At 41.3% G+C, this 20,067-nt stretch overlaps 1 protein-coding gene across 2 annotated transcripts in view; it reads right to left on the minus strand.

Moving 5' to 3' along the window:
• STK38 (serine/threonine kinase 38) overlaps window positions 1-20,067 on the minus strand; it is a 41,683-nt gene continuing 21,616 nt past the window's right edge. For both annotated transcript variants that reach the window (XM_065913412.1, XM_065913413.1), the window contains exons 6-14: window positions 18,047-18,170; window positions 15,390-15,544; window positions 11,578-11,680; window positions 10,435-10,496; window positions 4,847-4,964; window positions 3,742-3,865; window positions 3,442-3,537; window positions 2,405-2,499; window positions 1-1,923 (exon numbers count right to left, since the gene is read on the minus strand). In XM_065913412.1, coding sequence (XP_065769484.1) covers window positions 1,793-1,923; window positions 2,405-2,499; window positions 3,442-3,537; window positions 3,742-3,865; window positions 4,847-4,964; window positions 10,435-10,496; window positions 11,578-11,680; window positions 15,390-15,544; window positions 18,047-18,170 — 1,008 coding nt within the window. In that variant the 3' untranslated portion in view covers window positions 1-1,792. The remainder of the gene's footprint in view (window positions 1,924-2,404; window positions 2,500-3,441; window positions 3,538-3,741; window positions 3,866-4,846; window positions 4,965-10,434; window positions 10,497-11,577; window positions 11,681-15,389; window positions 15,545-18,046; window positions 18,171-20,067) is intronic.

Here is a 20,067-nt window from a genome sequence, read left to right on the forward strand (position 1 = left end):
CCAAGAAAAATCATTCCATGCCAGTTTCCAACATACAGACTATCACCCCCCTATTCTCATTACCCATGCTTACCACACACTCTTGCAAAACACATGGGGGTCAAGACCCCAACTATTTGGTAATCCAAAGAAACTACATAGTTACACAAAAGACTCTCACTTCCTCTTCACCAGCAAACCATGAATGAAAGAATAAGGGGCAAACACATGATCTTCATCCAGAGTTAATATTTCCCTAAAATTCTTTTTCCTTCCTCTAAAGCAGTTTCACTTACTACTGTCACTTTGATATTTTTTTTTTTTCCTGAATGGCTAAGCTAGAACATACTTTCCTTTCATAGCTGATGTTTACAACTTCAAGACTGGCAGGAAGCAGTCTCCCAGTTGTGACTTGGCCACGACACTCTGCAATATGCAAAGTTACCACATAGGTGCAAACGACGCTTTAAGAGTCATCAAAATTTTTTAAAGCAATAATGCATTAATATGGAACCTCCACATTTTTCTGATGCAGCAAAAGTTCTCTAAAGGTGGTGGCAGCTGTGAAAGAAAAGGCACTTCGTGCTAAAATTCAGAGGGTCTCTTCAGAGACCACCCCAGCAGAGAGGCCTGGTCAGCCCAGGCCTGCAGGTGACCCTTTAGGGTGGAGAGGACCATCCCCCAGGAAGGCATCTGCAAAGGAAAAATTTGTAATCATGATTCCAAGGCAAAATGGTTCCTTAAAGTTGGGAGAGGAGAAACACTGAGAATACAAATACGGTCACACCAGGGACTGAGGAGTGAACTGTACAAGCATCTGCAGGCTGGCTCTGCCCTGTGTACTGGGCTGGTTCCCTCACAGCTTGCAAGGAGGTCCTGGAGACAGAACAGGAGCAGCACCTTAGCCAAGAGGGTTCCAGGCCGCCTGCTTCTGCCCAGGCTGCCCCTGATGTGTTCCCAGGAAGGAGCTGAGGTCCTGTTGGCAGCCCTTGTGGGTATTGCTGGGCCATGGCAATATCCAAAGGGATTTTCTGATAAAGTCGTGAAGAGAAGGTGAAAATTTTCCACATGATCTGCGACTCCTTGGTGATGCCCAGCAGCCTTTGGCCTTCTAAGAGCAATGATGGATCAAGCTGGCCTCCTCCATCAACACTCAGAAAAGCAGCAGGAGTATTTTAGATGGGCAGGAGCAAATAAATCAAAATGGATTGAGAGTCTTTATCCTAGTACCATAAATAAAGTGCACCATGATTGAAGGCTATAAAAAGCCATTTGCCAGAGGCTGAGGTCCAGGGAGAAACCACCATAACCATCCATTCAGAATGGTGGATCATTTCCTTCAGCCAGAATGCTGGCTGCTGACGCTCTTTATTGCTTTATTTCCTTTAGTACTACCAACTTTTAGCCGTAAAGAAAAAAAACACTTGGTGGGCTTGACAGGAAGCATGTCACAGAAACCCAGAACTGGCTGATAATAAGTTTATGTTACAGTCTCAAAGTTAGATGATGGCTGTTTTTCCCCCTTTGTTCTGATGAACTTAGGAAAATTTGAGGTTTTTTTAAAACATCAGATTGGCTCATGATGCTTCTAAAGAAGCAGGACAGCCGTTCATGGCCAGCACAGTAGAAACGGTTGTCTTTGTTCTACCAGTCATCAGATGTGTTATGGAAGAGAATCCACTTACTATCACCATGTTCACCACATTGGTGGGTTCCATAAGCTTCCTGGAAACTCTTTCAAAAGTAGGTGAGAAGAAAACCATGATGTTGTACAAAGAACTCTGCTCGATTTAGGATCCCTTTTCAAGGAACACTATTTTGCTGCTTTCATGTAGGAAGGTATCGCCCCCCGGGCAGTCAGGCCCTCAAAGCGCTTGTAGGTGTAATTGATGAAGACCCAGTCTTTGTTCTTGTAGTCTGTCTCAGGGTGATTACTTGTTGCCACTGGGAAAGAAACAGATGTGAGAGTTGATTCACGGCCTTACCCTGATGGACTACTCAGTACTGAAGATGTGACATTCTGGAGAACATTGCGGATTTTCTACATCTGTTTGCCTATGTTCCTTGAACCTCATATTTTTCACAATATTTTTAAAGTTTTATTTTCCCATTTTTGTCATTTCAGGTTACCTAACCTTTAATTTAATAAAGAGAGCAAATCTTTGTGGTTGAGCCGTCTAAACGTGGGCATTTGTATTCACTTTCCATTTGGCAAGATCTCACTTGCTGCCCAGCATTAACACTGGAAAAACACTTACAAAGAGTCTGAAGAACTGAAGTTCCTCTCCGTGTTCTCTACTCAGATTTGTAAACATCATCGCTTCTCGGCCTTTTGGCTAAGATCAAGTGTGATTTGTAAACATCACACCCAAATTTGGGGGAAATAATACACTGATAAGGCAGCCTGAGGTGGTGGTGGTATTACCTGTTGGCTTAAGAATATCAGATTCTGGAAACTCATCGAAGTTTGAGGTATCATCAATGCTTTTGATTTCAATAGATATTGCAGCAGGTCTCTCTCTGCCAAGAACAGATGCCAAAAATTACTATGGTTAGTAATCATATGGGTCACAACTAACAAGTCCGGGAAAGACCCCTGATCTGACTGGCAGGGAAACACTGTCCACTGACAGGCAGCCTTTATTTCCTTTGAAAAGCTATGACCACTGACAACCACATTAGCTGACTAAATCCAAACAAAATTGTGATGAAAAAATATAACAGTTATCCATAGCTAGGAAGAAAGACAAGAAAAATGAAGTGAAATTAAAATTCAAAGTTAGCATACTCCTGACAGCCTGCCCTGTCTGCTGAAAAGGGAAACCCAACCTCTACACATCCCTTCGTGCAGGGCTCTGCCCTCCTACCAGAAGTGCTACCAAGTAGAGAGGCTAAAAGGCAAAGGTTAAAAATCACAAGCATGCAAATTAGGGGCAATTATGAAACAGATACAAGTTCATCTTCTGTTTAGCAACCAGGGAATGCTGGCTATGGCGGTGTGGGCAGTACATTGGCAGCGCTCTACGACCCGCCCCCCATGACAATTTCATGCTCCTCTTCCTCCCCTCTGTGCCTCCCGACCCTCCACTCCTTTCTTCCTTCTCTACCCCCCAATAACAGCCTCCACCTATGGGTACAGACTGTCCGGCTGGTGGCCCCCAACACTAGAGACTGGTGTGTCCGAGGTAAAAAGCAAGTGGAACACGATGCTCAGGCAGTCCTTTCACCATGGAATCCAAAGTTGTTTCACTTTGGAAACAACTGCTGGCTTCAACGAATCCTGTGGCACATGGCCGACACGAAGTCCCAACTCCCAATTCTTAACAGGAATAAAAATCAGGACAAGACCCTGAATTTCTAAGAAGCTCTCTTCCCATATCTGGCATGCCAGTAATGGCTTCTAAATTAGTATTAAGCAAACTATAGACTCAAATTATCCTGAAAGCTTTTATATGGATATACCTGATATGTTCCCAGTCAACACCTTCAAAAAAAGAATTATTTTTGATTTCCTCAACTCCAGGGGCTCCAATTCTATGTTCCCATTCACAGCAGAATCTGGAAAAGAGAGGCCTTTCAGCACACCTCAAGTAGTCTCGTCAGAAAAAGAAAGGAATAACCTCCCCCTTTTTTAAAAAAGAGAAATGGGAGGAAGCAGAGGGCAGGCAGACCTAGGAAATGATGAAATTTCTAAAAAACAAAAAATGGATTCATTCATCTCAAAAGGTCTAGGTGGGGGACCGGGGAAATGTTCTCTGATACCTCAAAATTAGATCCTTGGCTTTCTCAGAAATAGGAACTTCTGGAGGAAAAGTCAAAGTTTCTTTCCAGTTCATCACCTTCTTATATGTCTCTTGAGGGGTCTCAGAACAGAAAGGTGGGTAGCCTGTAATGAAAAGGGAACTTTGGAGCTTTCACATCCCAGAACTCTGAATCTGAGTGAGATTATTCCACTTAATTTGATTCTAAGAATTTTAATGATCCTATGTGTCCTTTCCTACGTGACATGGACAGGATTCCCACTCATCCCAGAAAACAACTAAACCAACTGTTCATTTCCCCCCAAATCCAAAGTGAAGTTGTGCTTCTGATACCATAAGGGAGCCAGCTAGGCTCAAGAGGAAGGAGGACAGAAGCCGAGCTGTAGACACAGGGCTCCCTGTGCCCCAAGAGGGAAAAGAAAGGATGTGACACTAAGAAACGACCCCTTCTAGGAACATCCTTATTTGGGAAAAGTGACCCCACGCCTGAGAACTGCAGGGGAGAGGGCAGTCACAGCGTGTTACTCCACCTGCCCCCCACACAGATCACATCCGCCTCCACAGGCAACCATCCCACGTTCCGAAGACAACAGCCAGACACTGCCACACCATCATTCACACGGACTCGCTCTAGGCCACCACTGACAGGGCTCTCCTAGGGCTCAGGCATATGGCAGCCCAACGGACACGTCCCCTAAATACAGATACACCAAGCAAGAGGGAGAGAAGTCAGAGGGGTCCATGCTTTGAAGGCTTTGAGAGAGAAGGGGGACAGCAAGTAAGAGAGCTTCTAATACTGCCCAGTGAAGGCTCTCTGAATACAGTGGGTGTTTAGTAAATGTCAGTGAATGAAAGAGCTGCCAGATGGAGAGGATGGAAAAAGTCAGAGAAAACCATGAAAAATGATCAGCAAAGCCATGACAGGGTGCCCATGAGCCCGAATACAGTGGGATTCATTTGATGACCCAGAGTTTTCTACCCAGGAAACTTCTCAGTGGAAGACGAGGGGGGAGAAGTGCTCACTTAGTGCCCCAGCTGAAAGTCTTGTCAGCGCAGGGCTCTTTCCTGACCCCACAGAAAACGTTCCCTGAGAGCACGCGACTTACCAATGAGCATTTCATACATGATCACCCCCAGCGACCACCAATCACAGAGCTTGTTGTACCCGGTCTGCATGAACACCTCAGGAGCAATGTAGTCAGGAGTGCCTACTGTGGAGAAGGCCTGAAACACGCACCACATGTCAGGGAGGCCTGGCAGGAAGGCGGACGCCCAGAGTTCTGTCCTAGAGACCAGAGGCTTTGAGACCACCTAGAGCTACCCACAGACTAAACAAGCAGGACTAAGTAACAGCCCTTCCAAAATGGAAATAAAGTCTTGTCAGTGAAGTGAGAGGTCATTCACTAATGGCAGAGGTCAAAGGTATCTGTCAGGTATAACAGTACCGAAACAGACTGAGGACCCAGTGTGTGCCAGGCTCTGATACTTTTATGCTTATGAGCCTATGACAAAACTCAGCAAAGAGGACTCTGAAGATAAAACTCTGATGCCCAAAACGACTTTGCCTAAGGCCTCAGAACTAATCAGGTGGTAGACCCCCGTTTGAAAATTAAAGGTAAAGTTATAAACTGTTGGTCAAAGGTTTACAAATGTCTACTTACCAAACTGAAACATGTGTGTAACAGTTCTTAGGCGGTCATTTTCTAAATTCAAGCCATCTACTCTCACACCAGGACTGCACTACCAGGTGAAGCGCAATCACGGCCTTCCTGTGCTCAGCGTTTGAGGGCTTACCAGTGGGGAAAGCTCAGATCTAAGTGCTGTCAAGTTATACAACTTGTAAAGTTAAAAGCCACAGCTGTGTGGGGTTTTAAAAAATATTATGAAACACTGCAAACGTATAGAAAAAAAACTGCAGACAATACAACATCCATGTACCCATTACCTATATTAAAGAAAGGTTAATAACCAGTGATATGTTTCTCTCAGGTCATTTGTCTTTTTAAAAGAAACTATGTAAACGATTGAAGTGAGACTCCTTTCCTCTTCACTGAAGTCATAACGACGTGAAGTTGCTGTGTTATGATTCTATAGAAATTCGCATAAATGACATATTACTCCTTGTATATTTCAACTCTTAATAAAGGGTTTCATACTGTGCTGTGTTATTCTACAGTACTGCAACTTGCTTTTTTTATTCCACATTATGACTTTGAGATTTATTCATGTAGCTCTTAGTTCACCCATTTCACTGCTGTGCACTGCTGTGACATTATCCAAGAGTCATAATGTTTTTTATCCATTCTTCTGTAAATGGACACTTATGCTGCTTCCAGTGTTTCACTCTAACAAGTATAAATACCTGAATAAACATTCTTGTAACACCTCCTGAGCACTAGGAGTACTGCTGGGTCTTCCATTATGAGCCTCTTCAACTCAATGAGATATCTTTCAGTTGTCCTCCAAGGTGGACAAGTTGTCCTCTTTAAACATGCCCAGTGGGGACAGCTCTTGGTGATCCACTTTCACCAACACTTGGCTTTGCCAGACTCTTTAATTTTTACCAATCTGATGAATATGAAATAGGATCTTGCTGTTTTCATTTGCAAGATCTCTAGTAAGGCTCAGTGCATATTCATCTGTTAATCAGACAATCAGTTTTCTTTTTTTTTGGTGAACTATTGTTTAGATCCTTTGACTATTAGCTTTTTTCCTAGTTGCATCACCTTTTATCATTGATTCATTGGAATTCTTTTTAACTTAAAAAAAAAAAAAAAAAAAAAAACCTTTTTTGGCCTCACAGTTTGTGGAATCTTAGTTCCCTGACCTGGGATTAAACTCTGAGCCTGGCAGTGAAAGCTCAGAATCCTAACCACTGAACTGACACAGAATTCCATTCCTCTGATTTTAAAAAGTAATTTTGCCACAAGTCTCTCAAAATGAGATCTTAGTTTTGAGCTTTGTAAAAATGGTATCATCCTACATGCAATCTTCTGCTTGCTAATTGATTATTCCTCTAGTTTATTTTTTAAATTTGATCCATAATGTCACATGTGGCTGTCGTTCAATTATTTTCACTGCTATAAACAATATTCTATTCCAGAATGTAACCATTTTCCTACTGATGGACACTGGGTTATTTCCAGTTTTTTGCTATCATGAAAATGCAATAAACATTCTTATACATGTCTCCTGGTTCAGAGGTGCAAGAGTTTCTCCAGGGCATCTGACTAAGGGTAGGTACGCACATGAACATATTTCTCAGTATGTTACTTAAGAAACTCTTCCTTACTGAAGTCATACACATATTGCCCTGTATTTTCTTCTAAAATTTGTAAAGTTTTATTGTCCATCTATAATTTTTTTGTGTATATTGTAAGGTAGGAATTCATTTTTTCCATATGAATAACTGTACATTGTTTTCTTTCAAATATCCATATTAAATAACATAAATGCCACTTCTTTTTTTAATCTTTCAAGTTAGAAATATGAATTGGGCTTTCCCAATTCATTTCCCATTTCCCATTTCCCATTCCAAGAAGCATTAATATTTAATTCTAATTATAAAAGTTAAGAAACTATAGAAACCCTTCAACTTAGACTAAATATATTCCAGCAAAGCTGGATGTTAAGTAAATCCTATTTGTCTGAAGATTTCCATTATAAAACTGAGATCTCTTGCAACAAAAAAAATAACTTCAAGATACTAAGGTGTAAAAAAAAATCCTGGAGTTCCAGGATGCAGGCAACAGCAGGTTCCAAATTGATGTAACGGTCTCACTTGGCAGCCAGAGCCCCTCCTCGGGAGCCCACGCTCGCTGCCCCACCTGCTAAGTACAGGTAATCAGGGACCGCCCCCTTCCCAACCTCTGTTTTCCATGCTGACGTGTCCTCCAACTTCAAGCTCTTAATACCTCAAATCTGTACTCTTCTTTTTCCTTTTGTTGTCTGAGTGTTGTTTACAGTGTCAATTGCAGCTGTGCTCTAAAAAGTTTTGTTCATTGTTAAGAGTAATTTCAGATGTGTTCCAACTCATTTAGGGTTTTAGGGGAAATAGCAATTTAATTTCTTAATCACTTCTGTAAATTTTACACTTAAAAAAAATTAATTGACAAAGGTTAGACACATAGATGTACTTCAACTTTTACCTCTGTTTAATAAATAAATTAAGGTTGACTCATACCTTGTGACTCAGTTGGTAAAGAATAAGCCTGCAATATGGGAGACCTGGGTTTGATCCCTGGGTTGGGAAGAGCCCCTGGAGAAGGGAAAGGCTACCCACTCCAGTATTCTGGCCTGGAGAATTCCATGGACTATATGGTTCATGGGATTGCAAAGAGTTGGACACGACTGAGCAACTTTCACTCATACCTATGTCCTAATCGGTTACTGGCCTAACAGTTGCCCAGGACCACGCTGACACTACAAACATCAGAGTGGAATTTCAGCGGCCAAAGAGGAAGGTGCAGCCTCCACTTGTTTCCTGTGATTTTCAACAGACTGAAGAGTAACAGGCTGGGTGAACAATTACATATGTTAGGCTTACCCTAGAGCAATAAGTTTATACTAAGCATCAACTTATATTAACCTTCTACTAGCAGAACGGGATCACTTACGAAAGGTCAAAAGCACAGGGTTAAATGACCTTGTGAAGACTAAAGGTAGCTTTATTTTCAAGTTATCAAATGAGGTAATATGAGGATGACCACTTCCACTGTAGATAAAAAGGCAAGAACCTTAACCAGAGCATGAGAACCTAAGTTTATTCAAATTAAAGAATAGTAAATATTAAAGGACATTTAACTCCAAATGTAGAACTTGTGGAACCTCCTTCCTTATAAACCTATAAGGCATTCCTAGTAAGTTTGACATGACTCTCTGGTGTATGTCAAAGGGCATAAAGCTTCTCAGAGTATGAGGATAATTTAAGGTATTTAAGATTAATTACCCCCAAAATAAAAGTGGCCAAAGATTAAATCTTAGTTTGCTTTAAAAAAAATTTTTTTAATCATAGAAGATTCCTTACCTTTTGTTACCTTCCAAAACACAGATAAGTATCAGTCTCCCAGGATTGCAGGAGCTACTGTCTAAGAAACAGTTTCTTAGGTAGACGGTCTCAACTTTGACTGCACAGCAGAATCACCCAGAGCCCCTTTAAAAAACCAGGTACCCAGACTATATACCCCAAACCAGCTGCATCACAATCTCCTGGAGTGGGACCCAGACATCAGTATGTTCTGAAGTTTCCCAGGTGATTCTGGTGAGCAGCCAAGGCTAAGATCTACCGCTCTGTTACAGACAACAGAAGCATCTGAGAAGATTTGTTCCCAATGTTCCCTAATCCTTAACAACCTATGTAAATGGTGTTCAACCACCTATAAAATTTAAACATTTAAAGAGTATCAGAGTTCCTAAGAAGGCTATGATGTGATTAGGTATACCAAACTTTAGTATCCTGAAATTAATGTTAGAAAAGATATCAAAGATTAATTTTATTTATTACATTTCCAAAAGTGTTTGGTTTAGGTTAATGCCTCTCCCAGGGCCCAGGTTTAACATAAAAATCATAATATTCAAAACATGGTCTTGAATGGGCCTCAAATGAATCCAAAAAATGCAAGCCTTTCTTTGATTCTTTCTTAATCCTAAGGCTTCCAATTTTCACATATGACTAACAGGTACTTACTAGCAACCTATTAAATGAATTATTAGAAATACCATAGAGAACCCTAATTCAGTATTTTACTAAGGACTCTGGCCAAAACACAGTATTTGGCAAACCTGCCAAGTTACAACTGTGTACACCAACAAGCAGAAATGCCACCATTTCTAGAAATACACACACATCATCATCATTCCAAGTTAGTCATAGTTTTCCATCCTTGCCATTCTTGCTTTCTAATGACCCACTGCCAGTTTAGCTTTACTATTTTCAATTTGCTATTGGGTTTCTTGCAAAGCCTAGTATGTAGGGATATACATTCCTATTACATATGGTCAATAATTTCCCGATAACTAGACACTGGGATATGTGCATTGCAATTTATGAACCAATGAATCAGAATAAAAGTTTGCCTAGACAGAACATTTCACTGGTAAATTTGCACTATTTAAATAAGTTCCACCATGCTACTGAGGTAAATGCAATAATGTTACTTATTTTTAAGCTTATGGGGCATAATTTTATGTGTATATACATGAATTATTAAAGTAAGCATTTCCCTTAAATTTCTCTCCAATTTTTAATCACCAAGTTCTTTTTTCTGCCATAACATAGGAAAGGGTGGGGCGGGCGAACTGACTAAGTCAATCACAAGTTTGAGAACCACAACCTTGAAGTTCTGGGTACATATTTGTACTTAGTTTCAGTTTGAGAGAACTCCACCTCAAATATAACCCTTTACCACCATAAATAGAGGGAAAACGTAGAAGAGGAAGGAAAACAGTTGTCACCAATGTAAAAGGTCAGAATGAGGTCATCCACTGAAAATGTCACAACCAAAACCTCATTTTATACCTGCAATCCTTCAAAATACCACTTTTGGTGCTACCAATATGATAGGCTTCTCTTAAGGTAATTTAAAACAAGGAATAGGTAAGCTGCAAACATTTATCAAATGCAAATTTATGTGCATATTTCTAAACTGATTCATAGTTGGCTTGTAGCATTTAAGAAGCCACAGATATTACTTACTAGCTGACGTCTATTTCTTTTCCAGGTTTCTGCTTTCCTTTTGGAATTCATGTTCTGAAAAGCTAAAAGTAGAGAAAAGAAGTTCTAATAAGCAAAGTTCAGGAATGTTTACTACTTTTTTAGGCTCTGGTTCAAGCCACAGGAGACCCTCAAGTCTCACTTTTCTCCCCACACACCAAGAACTCTACATGATACATTTTCCACCAAATCCGTAAGCCCCAGTCAGAGGTGCTAAAGCATTAATTCAAAGTATCACACAGACAGTTGTAAGCCGCACTTCCCTGGAGATAATATGACCAGAGAGGAGGACAGGCCTTAAACAGAATTACAGGGAATTGAATCAGAATCACAGGGAATCCAATCTCATCAGAGACAGAGGCGAAGGTCCCAAAGTGGACCTAAAACACGCACAACTTTTCAAATTACTATCAAATTTCCCCCAAGAGTAGTAACTCTACATAATCAGAGACTTCTGTATAGTATATATTATATACTATAGACATAGCTTCCCAAGGATGAAATGTAATTTTACTACATGGTTTCAATGATTTGGGGCTTCCCTGGTGGCTCAGATGGTAAAGAATCTGCCTGCAATGCAGGAGACCTGGGTTTGATCCCTGGATCGGGAAGATCCCCTGAAGAAAGGCATGGCAACCTACTCCAGTATTCTTGTCTGGAGAAGTCCATGAACAGAGGAGCCTGGTAAGCTACAGTCCATGGGGTCACAGAGAGTTGGACATGACTGAGCAACTAATCCTCTCACTTTCACTTTTCAACAGTCTGACAGAGTGAAAGTAACTCGCAAGCTTCTTTCTGCCATGACAGCACCAATGGTAAATCTAACCTGGAGTTGTTCCCAGGATTTTTTCCTCTACTACTTTTGTTTGCCTGCTCCTTGTTCATCCCTTGTAACTTTCTCAGGAGAGCTCCAAAGAATGCTTGTTGGGACATCTGCCTTAACACATTTGGTGGCCTTCATCTTCTCTCACCACACAGTACAAATCACAGGCAAACCTGGGAAGGTATTTTTATTCTTGAAAGACTTGAACTGTGAGAATCTCCTACTCCATCCTGTATATTCTGGTTACCAGGGGGAATAACTCTTCCAGGGATAAAAAGGCTACCATCACTATTAACACTTACTGAAATCACTGGGGAGGCTGTGGTTCAGATTCCTATAAAATTCTGTCCTATGTGCCTTTTTCAGTCCTGTGCAAAGGCCAAAGTCAGAAAGCTTCACGTGGCCCTATGGAGAGGAAACAAGGGAAAGAACAGATGAGCATTCACGATGTGGAAGAGAACATTAACCTCTCCAGCTCTGTGCATTACCCATTACGGTTCCACAACCAAAGGATGCTGCTGCTGCTTTTATTATGGGGAGAAATATATACTAGCAAACGAATTAAAGATCACTCCAAATCCTATTATACAAATATTATATGTTTTGGGTGTATCCACAACATCTAATTTTACCTCTTAAACTACCTCAATCAATATTCTGTGTTTCCATATATACGGAATTTAGAAAGATGGTAATGATGGCCCTATATGCAGGGCAGAAGAAGAGACGCAGAAGTACAGAACAGACTTTTGAACTCTGTGGGAGAAGGTGAGGGTGGGATGTTTCGAAAGAACAGCATGTATATTATCTGTGGTGAAACAGACCACCAGCCCAGGTGGGATGCATGAGTCAAGCGCTCGGGCCTGGTGGGCTGGGAAGACCCAGAGGAATCGGGTGGAGAGGGAGGTGGGATGGGGGACCGGAATGGGGAATACGTGTAACTCTATGGCTGATTTATATCAATGTATGACAAAACCCACTGAAAAATAAAAAAGAAAAAAAAAGAAAAAAAAATATTCTGTGTTTCTTCAAAAAATTTAACGTCTATATAATATTCAAATGACTCGGTACATCATTGTCTACCTATCCCCCCAATGCTACTTAATCCAATCTCAAGTCATGTGGATTACAATAAGCATCCCTGTGCCAGAGAGGGCCCGTGTTCCTAACCCTAGTCAGGCATGATACAGAGGATGGTCTTTACAAAAGGCTGTTTGAGCAAGTCTTTATTCACATAGCTTTTTCTCCACTTGAATTATTTCACTGGGATAAATTCCAAGGAGTAAACTATTCCAAAGACAAAGGGAATCAACTTCATTGTACAGTTCTTGATAAGTGCTGCCATAGTGTATTCCAATCATAAGTCTCTAACTTCACCATTCTCTTCAAAGAAAACTCACACCTCCTATGAGCCAGGCACCATGCCTTTAAATGTGTTGTCTCATTTATAATTCTTACGCCACCTTTCATAGACTCAGTCATTAAACGACTTGCTGGTGAAATGGCAGCACCAAAGCCAGAAGTCAAAGCTCTTTCTCTCCAGACCAGGATTATTTAACCCCTCTCCAACCCCTGATCTTATCTGGAAAATGCGAATCATGGTATCTTCCTGGCACAAATGGTGAGAATTAAGGCTTCTAAGGCTCCTTCCCTGTTTCTCTAAGGTAGAAGAGGGTGTTCTAGGGGTGGTGAGATTTTCCATTGCAGGAGATTTGATCCACACCAAAAGGTCCTTGGTATTTAGTTCTGTCTAAAATGGATGTTTTGGATTGGACCAAATTTCAAGGAACTTTTGTTATGAACCAAATGGCCATAGTCAGGACCAAATGTTCACCTACCAAAATTTTAGGTAGATAAGGAGGTAAAACCAAAACTAGGGGAGCAACTCTTGCTGCTGGGAGCAACTCTATAGTGCTCAAAGTCACACAGTCAGAAGTGATGTGGCCAAGGACTGAGCCCTAGTGACTTCCCCATCTGTGGTCTTTGGTCCCTAACATGTAAACATCCCAGGGTACAAGGCTACAGAAGCTGTGCTGAAGAGCAGCTTTCTGTGCTGCTGTTTGTGTTTTTTTTTTTTAAATCTCATTAGGTTTGGCTCTGTGTGTGTGTGTATACACACACGCAGGCTTAAGCATAAAAGGTAAACTACCAAAGATGGCTTTGAGCCTACTAACCTGCTATTTCCCTTTCAGATTTGCAAATAACCTGTTCCACAAGCCAGGGAAGTGTTTCACAGCTTTAACTACATGTTTTACCTAGACAGCTCCAGAACAGTCTTAAAAAAACAGTGCCTGGAGCAAATGCTGTTCAAACCTAGATTTTCAGAGAACTCTGTAGCTCTTCTCATTTATACAGCAAGAACTCAAAATGTCTACATTTTCACTTTTACAAGCAATATGGCTAAACACATAAATGAGTCCTCCTCTACAAGTCTGGGCTGGCATATTGTAGAGAGCATGTCTGCACCAAACAGGTGTCCCCAGTCCTCCTCAGCTAGACTGAGTCCCCAGCTCTTGGCCTTCAGTATGTTTGCTGGCCTTGAACACAGACTTAGCTTACAATGAGGCCAGCACTAAGGCATTGGGTGCAGGACCAAGGCATCTGAACCCAGGACAACACAAAGTAGAGCTACTACTTTATTAAAAGATACATGAACTTAAGGACAGAAAAATAATCTCATACACGTTACCATTTTAAAAGCAGAATATCAAGCTATTTACTTTGAGGATGCTAACTGTACATAAATTGACACAAAGAGAAAGCTACTGAAGCTATTATACTAAAACAGCTGTTACTGGGACTCCCCTGGTGGTCCAGTGGTTAAGAGTCTGCCTACCTGCAAAGAGTCAGACACGACTGAGCAAAAAAAAGAGTCTGCCTACCAAGGTAGGGGACACGAGTTTAATCCCTGGTCGGGGAAGATCCCACATGTCACGGGGCAGCTAAGCCTGTGTGCCACAACTACCAGGCCTGCGTGCTGCAACTGCTGAAGTCCGCCCTCAGAGAGCCTGTGCTCCGTAAGAAGAGAAGCCTCCACAATGAGGAGCCCACACATCCCAAGTGGGGAACAGACTCCACTTGCCACAACTAGAGAAAGCCCAAGCACAGGAACGAACACCCAGCACGGCCAAAAATACTTTATTTATTTAAATAAAAAATAATAATAATAATTTGAACAATGACATTACATTTTTCTTCTTTATAGCTCTCTGTATTATTCAAATTTTCCACTATGTATGTATGTTATTCTTATAATGAAGAAAAAAACTATTAACCAGAAAAAATTACTGGACAAATCTCCTACTCTCTCAAAACAGAAAGATTAAGGTTTTCAAAGAAAGTAGACTAAAACTTCAGATTTTTTCCAAAGACTGTTATCAAAAGACAGTAAGAAAGGAAAATACCCTATGAATTAAATTTACTTTCCTACTTAAAAGAAGAATTCAATCTAGACAACAATTCTATGTACCGAATACAACAATCTAGAATTTTAAAGCTGGAAGGGACTTCAGAGCGTCTCCCAATCAATATATTCACTTCACAGATGAGTGAGGTCCAGACGGTGGAGGAAATTGTCAAGCAGCATCAACAGCATAGTAGCACAGGGATTCTCCTCTGATTTGTCGAGAGTTTAAGAATCAGGCAACTCAGTTCATGAGCGTATGTAAAGATAACTACAAAGAGGCCATCAGAGAGGCTGAGCAGGGCTCTGCTTTAAGCACAGGGCACAGGGTTTGGAAGCTGAGCTTTGTATAGATTACTGTTGCTGTCACCGTAATTCCTAGGTCTGGGCTGGGATCCTCAACAGAGGGGTTCTCGACAGGGGATGCGTTAATGTAGTTAATCATCTGAGAAGATGACTATCTTTGGCTTCATTACAAAATAACTTAAATCAATTTTATGCTTAATAGTTTTTCAAAATGTTCTTTAAGAGGAAAATTTAATCTAATTATGGAATTCATAAGCCTTTCTTACCTTTAAAAAAAAAAAGAAGAAGAAAATACCCTAGGGAACTCACAGCTCCCCGACTGTGATTACAGGTCACGCAGGTGTTAAGGCAGAGGCTGCTCAGACAGGTAAGGACACACTGGTCAGCCTGCACTCCTCACAGTACCTTGCTGTCCAGGAGAAGGTTGTCTGGTTTGATGTCTCTGTGGATGAATCCAAGTTGGTGAATAGAGTCTATGGCTAACACTGTTTCTGCTATATAAAACTGAGTCTCCTCTTCTGTCAGCGTGTCTTTTTTCATCAACAGGGTCATCATGTCCCCTGGAAACAAAAAGATACAAAGTACATACACGCACACACAAAAACACACAAAACAATATGAGTAACAGCCAGTTTTCAGATATGTCCTTCCTACCTGCCACCATAAGGCGGTGCTAAATAGGTCTCTGATATATCCCAGAGATGACCTACTATGGGCGGAAATGCCCGACATGAGCAGAAATGGTAAGCAGTTTCTAACACTTAAAAGATAAAATTCACAGCCACGGATGGCAAAACACTTTCACTAAGCTAACTGATGCTGACCCCTGAGCGGTGATTTCCACTTAACTTTGGAGAGAGAAAGGAAATGTCTCTCACACTAAAATAATAAACCAATCAATCAATAAATTTGCTTAAGACAATTTTTTGGACTGGGGAAAGAGCTACTTTACTTTTCACTTGGCACAAATACCTGCAAACTTCTCTAAGGCATTTCCACATTCTAACAATGGCTGTACTGCCATTATTAGAGAGGCTGAGTGAACTGAAAGTCACTCAGTCGTGTCCAACTCTTTGTGATTCCATGGACTATACAATCCATTGAATTCCCTAGGCCAGAATACTGGAGTGGGTAGCCTTTCCCTTCTCCAGGGGATCTTCCCAACCCAGGGATTGAAGCCAGGTCTCCTGCATTGCAGGTGGATTCTTTACCAGCTGAGCCACAAGGGAAGCCCAAAAATATTGGAGTGGGTAGCCTATCCCTTCTCCAGCAGATCTTCCCGACCCCGGAATATAACAGAGGTCTCCTGCAATGCAAGCAGATTCTTTACCAACTGAGCTATCAGGGAAGCCCAAACAAAAACGTAAACATCTGGGGAGGCTGAAAACAAGCTTTCCAATGTCTATTCACAGAACACTAGAACATATATAAAAAGGTAGGATTTAGGAAGCAAAGTGTTAGTCAACAAAAGCTGTTATAAATATGAAAAGAAAATGCTACAGACTAGGATGTGTAATAACTGCCTCCCAAACGTGCATAGTGAACACCTCCCAAGATCAGTGGGGTTTTTTCTCCAGTGCTTATTGTGGGTACTTAAATGTATACCAAACTTTTACAACACAATGTCAGTATTTTAGCAGTTAAGCAGTAACTTCCTTAGTTTTCTGCAAAGTCAAAATTTAAGTACTTCTGCTTAATACCATCAACATACAATGGTGAAAAAAAAAGATTCTGATCCAATTCAACAGTCAGATGAAAGCAAAGCAAATATGAATAAACAGTTTAAAGGTAAAAGAAACAGGAAAGATTCAGTTCACATCGCATAGAAAGCAATCTATGTTAGAAAACGGAAAAGAGACAGAAACCTCGGATTTTAATAGCATGTCATGCTGCTTATTTCTAACTTTGAGGGAAGGAGAAAAGTGGGTATTCTACCCTTGGGCAAAAATTAAGCCACTTATTAAGATGCTCCCTTTTTTGCCCCAAAACTTGAAAAACATGATTTCCTAATCACTCCTGGCTGCCAAAGATTCAATCTGGAGGCACATCAGTGGGGCCGGCTCTGAGGTACCTGTGTGGCCGTAGCACAGTGGCCCAGGAGAGCAGCCAGTGATCTCACCTGTACAAGCGCGCCCAGATATCAGAGCGCTCAGGCCAGAGGGTCTGGGCTGTGCAGGCCAACCCCTCCAAGTGCAAAGGGCAGGGTCCAGGGGACACAGGAAGCTACAAAAGACAGTGCAGGTAAGGCTTGCGGAGACGCACGTCAGGGGGCTGGCTGGTTCCTGAGCTGGTTCTCACTCCTATTTAACTGACACCTAAATGTTAAAAAGTTTCTCCTCATTCTGTCATATAGATTCTTTTCTAATCTTCATCAACTGTTAATAAAAAGTACTGATGACCCTAGATATAACTAAAAGTTGTCACCAGATCAAATATTATGCTACAGTTATATTAGTTTTGGTATAAAAGCATAAAAAGAGAAAGCTTTCTTTTTTTCCCTACCAGTGTGCTCACAGTTTATCTGCTCACTGGGAAACAGACTGTGTTCCCCAGAACAGACGCATGTTCTATTCTGGGTTTACTTTGGAGCTGTCTTACAAGATGTACAAGTCAAGTTACCAAAAACGTGAAATTTCAGAAATAAGAAACAGATTGTGACTACTAATATATGTAATGAGAAATTCACTCTTTATAATTTACAGGGGGGAAAAAAAAGTTGAAGCAAGGAATGTAATAGCTTCAATCAATCTTGTCACTTAGGTAAACAGACTTATTCCCAGGAACAGGAAGACAGGCAAAGCTCCTAGTATATTTCTATATATTTAAAAAGAAAAGAAATATCCATCTGAAATCATGAGAATGAATGAGAAGGTTATTTTTATGGCCCTAAAGCTGTAAAAAGGCACCCAGCACAGATAGATTACTGACCTCCTTTACAGACCTAAAAAGATACAGAAAGCAACTTTGTGAGCATGGTTAAAAGTAGAAAGGAGGGTTAATCCATGTAAGAGAGAAACCACAAAACAAAAAGGAAAAATGACCTTTCATCGTCAAGTAATTACCTCCAGGCAGGAACTCCATGATTAGGTAGAGGTTTAGCTTATCCTGAAAACTATAGAACATTTTCACAACCCACAAACTGTCTGCCTCCACTAGAATGTCGCGCTCCGCACGAATGTGGCCAACCTGGAGGTACACGCATTGGATTAATGACAAGCCTTGCTCTGCTATATCAGACTGCATATTTGCTTAAACAATTTAAATACTGTTGAGTATTAAATTGTGATGATGCAAAACATACAGCTTATGCTTAGGCAAACCTACGAACTCAACATTGGACAACATTTGACTTGAAGGTATTCGGTAATGAAAACTTGAGTGATGAAAGACTTGAAAGTGGCAAAATTCAATGGTTTTAATGCAAATGGAAACTTTAACAGTACTATAAAGTGAACCTCTGATTAGTTAAAATTACCATTCTTTTGCATATCTTTTTGATCTAATAATTCTTTTTTAATAAAAGTAAGTCCCCAAGATGAGACTCTCTGAGCAAATTCTGCCTCAGGTCTTCAGTGACATCTGCCAAGACGGTGCCCTGCTTGACAATCCCAGGTACTGTGATGCCACAGTACTCGGCCACGGCTGTGCACACAGGAGGTGCTCAGTTCTTACGGAACTGAAACGTGAGAACAGCTAAGAAGAGTTGTCGACTCATTTATGACACTGCCAGTTTTCTATTTTTACTGAAATATTTAGCTAGGGAGACCAAGTTGCCAAAGGTTTGGGAGGATTTCTTTATTAAAATATTACTATCAAGTTGACTTCATCTACTTTAAATATACAATAATAATCAAAACACCGCTGCATATCACCAAGTCCCACCCCTTTTCTTCTTGTATAAGTGCTGTTAAGTTGCAAGACTGGGTTGAATCAGATCTAAATTTATTAAGACTCAGGCTGATCCTTGAGTAGAGGTTTTTATCTTAACATGCACTCCAGCCCGGGACCTCCTACAATGTTTGGAGATGAAGATATACCAAGTTCACAAACTGGCACTTCTACTGGCAAACTCGGCCCCTGGTTGTTGTTTTGTTTGATAGGATATTCTGCGTGCTTGTCTTAATGGAATGTCTTCAGCAAAGCCAGGCGCTCTCTATTCCATTTGGACACAGACCCCAAAGCCTTCTCTCCTGTCTTACACCTAACCTGCCTCATCTTTCCATGCTCACTCCTATGGGCCTAAAACTCCTATTGAGTTTTCAGTTTCTACTAAAACTGTTTTCAAGGAAATTTTTAAGTAACTTCAGTGTTTTATAAATTTTACATTTTTACATCCCTACTTATGGCATGAGGGTGGGAAAAATGGAAGAAGGTAACGGTGATAAGGAATGGTGCTATAAAATTAGAATGAAGCCCAGTAAAGATCTGAGGAAATGCTCATGCCACTTGCTGGCTCTGACCCAGTCAGTTACTACACAAAGATTGCACGGAGCTGACTTCACCCGCCTGTTTTCCTTGGCTCCTGTGAAGGCCTCTGCCTACTGCAGGGACACACAGTAAAGGACAGGCATGACCACTGTTGCCTGTCACTCACCTTAGAGGGCAGGACTGTGACTGCAACATTCCCGGTTTGTCACAGGGCAAGCTGTAGGCACAGTGACCACACGCCACCCTTCTCTCCCGGGGCTGAGACAGCAAGTCAAGAACTCAAGGTCTAGGAGTCAGGCGATTTTACAGGAGGGGTGGGCTCTGGATTCCCTTTCCCCTGCTCCTTAAACACTGAGTGGGGTGGGGATTATGTGCCAGCTGTGAGCCAGGGCACTAGGAGAGCAGAGGGAACAGTCGGTCTTTGGGCCCATGCTAACCCTACACGGGCATCACAACCAGAGGCTGTCCTTTTGCACAGGAAGAGAAATGGGAAGAGACTAGCTAAACACTGGTCTCTTATCCTCTAAAATTCATTTTCCAGGTAGCAGAAACTTCCATCTTGTGAGAAATAACAACCGGAACTCTAAATGGGTAGCTGTAATTCCTGCTCAGTTTTGTAAAAGCAAATAAGAAGTTTTCCTCTGGAGAGGGCACC

The sequence above is a fragment of the Muntiacus reevesi genome, chromosome 20, assembly GCF_963930625.1.
Source record: "Muntiacus reevesi chromosome 20, mMunRee1.1, whole genome shotgun sequence".
NCBI classification, from domain to species: domain Eukaryota; kingdom Metazoa; phylum Chordata; class Mammalia; order Artiodactyla; family Cervidae; genus Muntiacus; species Muntiacus reevesi.